This window comes from Podarcis vaucheri (assembly GCF_965113315.1).
Source record: "Podarcis vaucheri genome assembly, chromosome: 2".
NCBI classification, from domain to species: domain Eukaryota; kingdom Metazoa; phylum Chordata; class Lepidosauria; order Squamata; family Lacertidae; genus Podarcis; species Podarcis vaucheri.
Window position 1 is genome coordinate 130,267,483 of NC_138760.1, and position 7,805 is coordinate 130,275,287.

Sequence of the window (7,805 nt, forward strand, 5' to 3'; positions counted from 1 at the left end):
TCCAACTTTACATTTCGGGGTGACCTTTTTTCACAACTGAGAAGAATTAGTCCCCTTTTCAGTTTGTTTGTTTGTTTGTTTGTTTGTTTGTTTTTGAAGTAAAAAAGTTATAACCCTAGTGCATGCTCTATTTTTTTTGGTTATATGCAGCAACAAGGGCAGCTCCCACTCTTCTTCCTGGCTAGCCCTCCCTTCCCTATTTTGCTCTCCTGTGGCCTAACTGCAGCAAAGGCCATTTTCTTTGCTTTCCGGTCCACCTAAGTAACAGTTGCCCAGGCAGCCCAGAACTGCCTTGTCCTTCACTCTTTTATCTACCCCGCCTCCCCAACCAACAAGCCTTCACCCTCTTCTTTCCTCCTCCTCCTCTGTTTCATTGTCATTCGCTTTCCCACAACATTCCCACCGCTGGAGAATCCTGTCAGGAGTAAGCATGGACCAATGGTACAAAATAGTATGGGAAACAGCCTACTAGAAAAATTAACTAATAAACTGAAATTGATATGGGGACAAATAGAAGAAGACACCTTCACCCCTGTATGGCTCCCCTTTATCACACACACAGCCCAACAAGACAATGACAGAAATCCACCAACAGCATACAAATCAATATGGCTAACCTGATCCAAAACACCCACCCACCCCACTCACACACGAAAACAAAGACCACCACAGCCAGCCACAAATGAACAACCACACCTTAGGCCAACCCCAACCTCTCTCACCACCAAAGGAACACAAGTGAACAGCAAAGAACCTGCAGAAGCAATGCTGACACCAAACCCTACATATAGTAAGTAAAATAGAAACATCGCCGCCCAACCCCCCCATCTCCCCCTCACCTCTTTCCCCCTTTTCTTCCTAATGCCTCAAAAAATGAAAATGAATTGTAAAAATGTTACATGGGGGGGGGGGAATACGAGAGAGAAACATTGCACACTTCTGTAAATCATCAATTTTTTAATAAAAAAACCCCCCAAAACATTCCCACCACTGTGGGAATGTCCGCCAGGAGCTCCCCCCTCCATAATATGCTCCCTTCTTTCTACATTCAGTGGAAACATTTGAGGATTTTTCTCAGGAAGTGAAATGAAACGGGGGCATGGGGGAAATTGAAATATTTTTTGGGGGTTGGGGTTAGAGATGACAGTTGAGCGGGTAGGATTCTGGCCAAATGTGGACCTAGGTCCCTGTGTATATGGTCTGAAGGCGCAAAATGTTAACAACACCTTTGCTGAGGCTGAAGAGAATAAGCAGAGGCCTAAATATAGGACAACTGGCTTATTACACCAGAAGCTTAACATGAGTCAACAGTGGGATGCAGCAACTTTTTAATATATTAAATAATAATATTGATGACCCTCCCTCACTGTAAGGTCCCTGAATGGCTCACAACATTTTAAAATACAGCATTGAATGGTGTGCTTTCTTAATTATACAATTAGGGGGAAAAGATAACAAATTTTAATTCTAATAAAAATAATGTTGAAATCTTAGTCTGCTTCAACAGAAGTATAGTGTCCAGATCAAGGGAAGTAATAGTCCCACTCTATTCTGCCTTTGTCATGCCACACCTGGAATACTGTGTCCAGTTCTGGGCACCATAAATTAAGGAAGATATTGATGAGTTGATAGGTATGGGGTGGAGGGTGACCAAGATGACCAAGGGCCAGGGAGGAATGGGGGAGACCACCTCTCCATCCTGACCCTCCCAGGGAGGAGGAAGAGGAAGAAAGTATAAAGGGAAGTCACAGTTCAGAGGCAGATGAGGGGGGAAGTTGGGAAATCATGGGAGAGCCAGAGCAACATCTGGCTGACACGTCATTAGAAACCATTCTATACCCACCATGTCCCAGAACCCAGCGAGCCTTAAAAGTAGGAGAGCAAAGAGCTCAAAGACAGAGGGTACTTAGCAGCACCTGCAGAGGAGGTGATGATGAATGAGGAAGTGAGAGAGCCGGGGGCTGGAGATTCACTTGGAAAAATAACAGGAGTGACAGTGGACATCCTTGTTCCATTCCAAGAATAATTACAAAATCTTGGTAATGTGAATTCCCTGTGATTTATGTGATCTATATCTTCCAAAGTATTAACAAATTTTCAGCCAAATCCAAATTTCATAACTACTTCCATTAAGTTGGTTGGTTCTACATGATCAAATGAGGGTAACGATTTTTTAAATTGAAACATTATTTTTCAAGAACATCACTTCTCTACCTTCTTGAAAAATAGTATTTTAAGAATCAGATGCTATCTTTAGCTTTTGCTGTCAGGTGCTCCTTTGTGTTCAGATCAGGTCTCAGCAAAATAATGTAGCATTTGGGGATGAAGATGCAGCCCAGGAGCCCAGCACTGGAGGCCAAGATGGAGAAAACCTGAACGGCTACCATGAATTTCCCTTTGGTGCTCAGGTAGGTGGGCACAAAGGACACCCAAACACTGCAGAAGACCAGCATGCTGAAGGTGATCAGCTTGGCTTCATTGAAGGCCCCAGGCAGCTTCCTGGCCAGGAAAGCCACCGTGAAGCAGATGGCAGCCAGGAAGCCCATGTAGCCAAGGGCACCATAGAACATGGCCACAGACCCTTCGTTGCATTGCAGGATGATCTCCCCAGGCTGGGAGTGCATGTCAGAGTCTGGGAATGGTGGCAAGATCCCCAGCCAGATCATGCAGATGACAACTTGGACACAGGAACAGGAAATGACAATGGAGTTGGCCAGACTCTTCCCCAGCCATCTCCTCACCTTGTTCCCTGGCTTGGTGGCCAGGAAGGCCAGAACCAAAGTGATGGTTTTTGCCAACACAGAAGAAACAGCAACAGAGAAGATGATGCTGAAGGCTGTTTGTTGGAGAAGGCAAGTCCCTTTCCTTGGCCTCCCAATGAACAGGAAGGAGGACAAAAAGGAAAGCAGGAGGGAGACAAGGAGGATGTAGGAGAGGTCCCGGTTGTTGGCTTTGACTATGGGCGTTTCGTTGTATTTAATAAAGATTCCTAAAACAAAGCTTGTGGCTAAGGACCACAGTAGGGCAAGGGAAAGTAGGACAACCCCCAGAGATTCTTCATAGGCTAGGAAGGTGATATGCTTGAACACACATTGATCTCGGTTCATGTTTGGATGCTGATTTTCTGGGCATTTTTTGCAATGGTCTGCATCTACAAAAGAAAGAGAGAAAGAGTAATGTCTACTACTCTGGATTCAGCCAAGCCCTGAGCAATATCCAGCCTCTTGGGAGAGATTCAGTTGTAGACCAAGTCAGTCTGGGGCAGCCACAGATCACTACAGGTATTTAATTAGGTTTTTCTAAACATTAGCTCTACCCCGAAGAAATTTGGAACAGATTCCAGGGCTGGAGATCCCCAGCTTGGCCTCTGGCAGGTTGGGCTGCTTGTAGGCCCCTATACCAGGGCCAAAAGGAGGATCAGGGGTCTGTGCAGAAGTCTAATATCTACCCTAGGTCCATAACAATCTCCCTCCTTAAGGACCCCGGGACAGTTAAGTCTAGTCAAAGACAACTATGGGGTGCAGCATTCATCTTGCTTCAGGCCAAGGGAGCTGGTGTTTGTCCACAGCTTTCTAGGTCATGTGCCCAGCATGACTAAACCGCTTCTGGTGCAAAAGGACACCATGACGGATGCCAGAGCTCAGAGAGAAACGGGACCTCAGCCCGTCGCGTAGTGGTTTAGACCTCCCTCCTTCACATTTGATCATATTTTTATATATATGATGTTGTTGTTGATGATGATGATACATTTTAGAACAATATCGTAAACTATAATCATAAAAAGAGATTGATGATGATGATGATGAGAATTTGAATCACCCAGTTCACCCCCCCACATGAACCATACCAGCCTTGTCCTGCCCAGAAATGGTTTTGAGAGATTCCTGACTGAACCCTTCTCTCTTCCCCAAGGCCAGCCTTTCCCTTGGAGTCACCCACCTTCCTGAGTGGAGATGGTCCCTTCTGCACAGGGAAGACATTCATAACAGCAAAGAGGCTTCCCTTCCTGAATCACCTTGACGGATCCAGGGCGACAGCTCTCCACACACCTGGAAGTAGGAATGGTCTAGGCACAAAAACGAAGAGCGTCAATGAGAATTGTTCTTTGAGGGATAGTATCTGCTGTAGCATCTAGACTATAGCTTGAAACTAAGCATTTCCCATCACTGTCCATTACATGAATTATTCATGATTAAATTCAGGAAAAAACAAAGGACCTCCATTAAATAAAGTTCTGTATATGGGCCATGAGCTATTCACTACTAATAAAATTCATGTAGCAACCGAAAAGCAAGGAACCCCCCTTTCCCCAGACATACAGTTTAGCAAGAAGCCTCCTTTGGCACCCAGCTGAGCAGAGGAGCTGTAGGAACTATCTGGAACAACAGTCCAGTGCTGGAGTTGACAGGCAAGTGAGGGCAGCAGCCCACAGAACAGGGAGCACTTATTAGAGCTCATAGAAAAGAAAGCAAAATGACAGGCATGATTCCCACTCCCCGTCACCTGATTGAGCCACTTGGGCCACACAATGGCCTCCTGGTCGATGGAGCACTTCAGGTCTGGGGATCCCTGTCTGTCGATACTCCCAAACTTCACTCTGAGGACGGATTTATTGGGGAACCCCACCCAGTTCACAATGTCCAAGTCGGCTGCCAGCTCCCCGTTCTCATCCAAATACACTCTGTCCATGGAAGAATTGTAGAACTGGGTGTTTCCTAGGAAAGGGTGGAGCTGGAACAGAAGCAAAGATGAGAGCATTTAGAATAAAGGGAAGCATAGGCCCCTGTTTTGCTGGCCCAGAAATGGAAAGTCAGCGAGGTCCCAGCTAAGAGAGCAAGAAGAAGATACATTGAAAGAAGTTTGGAAAGCATTTATTGAATATATGGAAAATAACAGTATACAGCTGAAAACGGTGGCAGCATTAAGATAAATTCAACCACGTAAATAATGTTTGATGGATGTAAATAATGTTTGAATGGTTATAGCAAAATATACAGGGGTGTATAAGATGTAAAATGAACCATGGAAAGAGAAGAAGGGAAGTCATCAGATATTTTAGAGTTTCTAAAATGTTTATTTGGAATTGTTCGATTGAAAATTTAATAAAAATTATATAATAATAATAATATGGAAGCATACTGACAACCCACTTCCCCTTTGCTTAGAGCTGGTTGCAAACTCAAATAGTAATGGAGGGATCTTGTCACTTTTGGTTCATACTGTTTTCTCTCTCACACACACCCCAATCTTAAATTCAGTTCTTCACATTTCTGAAGCATTTTTTAAATAATACTAATAGAAACTCATCAGAATTCTTCAGCATTTCTGTGTGATTTTCTCCTAGTAAGCATGTTTTTGAAGGATCCTGCCCCCTTGGATTGTTTCAGAAAGAGTGAGTTAGGTTCGTTTTTCCTTTCAAGGCAACCTGAATGAAATATCCAGTATGGGCTTCAGCAGGGAAAGGCAGGAGCTTGGTGGAGGGAGCAGAGAGCCAGAGCAGAGTCAAGCGGGTGTGAAAGGAATAGAGACTAGAGACAGCCTGATCAATGTCATCTCCCCTGTCAAAAACAATTCCAACTTGCGGGATAAGGAGAATTGGGCACATGATGGGAGCAGTTGCTCGGGGGGCTGTGCAATGAGGCAAGAATAAGAATAGCAAACAGAAATGAAAAATGTATATGTATTAAGGAAAGTTAATTTTTTATATATAAATATTTTTATTGATTTTTAGCATACAAAATTATAAAACCTACCACACAGTTTATCACAAATACATTCTTCTTGGACTTCCATCAGCACCTCTGATAATCCTCCATCTGAATCACTTCTTATGCCTTTCTTAACTTAATATTGCCTTTACATCTCTTAAGTATAGAGATGTATTAAGGAAGGTTTAAAATGGAAAATGGGTAGTGTGTTTTGCAAACTTTGGGTTTTTTCCATTGTAGTTTTTTTCTAAAGGGCTCTGGGCTCTTGCTGAGATTAAGATTAACTAACTGGTTGCTGGTTGTCATGCTCAGTTGAGATGTCTGTGAAGGGAAAGAAAATACCTGCCATGGCTGTAGCCTTTGAAGTCCCATTCTCTCAGTTCCCCTCTGCTTAGATCTAGATGAATATGCAGCATTTAAGGCACGAGCCACGGCTTGCAGAGTGTTGTAGATCCTGTAGCTGTCTAGAGAGAGGATTCTTTCCAGATCATCTTGGGGAAGCCTCTCCAGTTTCCCTCTCTCTCTGCATCTTGTCCAGCCTTTCACTGAGAATGCATGCTTTGAATAGGAACAATTAAAAGCATCCTCCCAAAACTTCTTAATACCAAAGAAAAAGGGTAGAAAATCACCGTATTTTGCCCCTTTACTTGTCTCAGTGAAGAAGGAAAATATACCATGGATGTGTTGGAAAGATATGTCATTATACATCAGCTCCAGGGCGACATCCCACAAAACTGTTGTGATGAAGATTTTCCCAACAATGGATTTCATCCCTATGTCAAAAAACTGTTGTATAATGAGTAGCCCATCTAAGAAATGAGCCATTTCCCCATAGTAAACAAATACATGCACTTGCCTCCACTTGAGGAATGGAAGTAGAGGCATGTCTATTCCATTTGTATTCAGTCCTTGGATGCTTTGTGAGATGACAACACAGACACCACTCTTGATGAGCACGGGTGTCAAGCTCTTCAGGAACCTCTCTCCATTGTCGGTGTCTGGTGCAAGGAGGCCAATCAACGTCCATCGGAAGTGCTGGAGCAGCTTGACAATCCCTGGGTACAGGGCTTCTTCTTTGGGGACCATCCGGTAGAAAAAAGGGAAGTGCCTCTTATCATTCAGAACATGAGAGACAAAAGCATAAGTGACCTGGGAAGAGAACGGAAGATTTGGATCTTGTTTGATTTCAGTTCAAAGCCTAAATATTTCTAAGCCCAACATGAGATTGGGAAGATCTTAGGAAGGAGGAAGGTCTATTGCAAGGACCCTTTGGTGGGAACAGTGATTTCCTTGAAGGTTGTGGCAGCCATAAAGAAGGCAAATTTGATGCTAGGGATCAACCGGAGGGTAGTTGAAAATAAAACAGCCGATATCATAATGCTATTATACCTCTCTCCATTCCTACCTGTGGGATTTTATAGATGCCCAACACGTTTGAAATCTGGATGGAGTTTTGAGAGTCGGACCCTTCGAGAACAGCCAGTAAGTTAGTCTGTTTACCACAGCTGTAGTTTGGAAAGCTCAGCTGCCCAATTGACAGCATGTCTAACAAAGCATCATAGGTCACCCTTCCATCAAAAAAGTTCTCATGGATGCTGTAGCCCAGGGTGATGTTGGGTAACAGCTTTTGATTCTGGTTGATCGCTTGAATGGCATACAAGAAGGAAAGGAGCTGCCAGTACTTTGTGGGTCCTTTCCTGGGGGGAGAAATTATATACATGCCAGCACTGTCCAAGTAATATTTCTGTTCTACTGCTAATATTCAACTCTACCTCTCTTTCAAATCAGAACCAGTGAAGGCAGTGAAGGTCCTGTGTGAGTGTCTGGAGGCGGATGGAGGTTGGATGGCGGCTAACAGACTGAGGTTGAATCCTGACAAGACAGAAGTACTGTTTTGGGGGGACAGGAGGCAGGCAGGTGTGGAGGACTCCCTGGTCCTGAATGGGGTAACTGTGTCCCAGGACCAGGTGTGTAGCCTGGGTGTCATTTTGGACTCACAGATGTCCATGGAGGCGCAGGTCAATTCTGTGTCCAGGGCAGCTGCTTACCAGCTCCATCTGGTACGCAGGCGGAGACCCTACCTGCCCGCAGACTGTC

At 44.3% G+C, this 7,805-nt stretch overlaps 1 protein-coding gene across 1 annotated transcript; it reads right to left on the reverse strand.

Moving 5' to 3' along the window:
* Positions 1 to 1,676: 1,676 nt before the first annotated feature.
* LOC309527351 (vomeronasal type-2 receptor 26-like) lies at positions 1,677 to 6,535 on the reverse strand. The gene is made up of 4 exons (XM_082214133.1): positions 6,051 to 6,535; positions 4,504 to 4,731; positions 3,940 to 4,066; positions 1,677 to 3,151 (listed from the first exon to the last, which is right to left on the reverse strand). Exons 1-4 carry the CDS (start codon positions 6,531 to 6,533, stop codon positions 2,241 to 2,243), a joined length of 1,749 nt encoding a protein of 582 aa, XP_082070259.1. The 5' UTR covers positions 6,534 to 6,535; the 3' UTR covers positions 1,677 to 2,240.
* Positions 6,536 to 7,805: the final 1,270 nt, after the last annotated feature.

Bases quoted from the DNA above. Each gene is read 5' to 3' on its own strand.
- LOC309527351 (XM_082214133.1), bottom strand. From the start codon at position 6,533: ATGGCTCATTTCTTAGATGGGCTACTCATTATACAACAGTTTTTTGAC. The intron at 4,732-6,050 runs GTATTTTCTTTC...CTTCTGTTCCAG, and splicing joins AAAGGCTACAGCCATGGCAG to CTCCACCCTTTCCTAGGAAA. The intron at 4,067-4,503 runs GTGACGGGGAGT...TTTTGTGCCTAG, and splicing joins GGCCCAAGTGGCTCAATCAG to ACCATTCCTACTTCCAGGTG.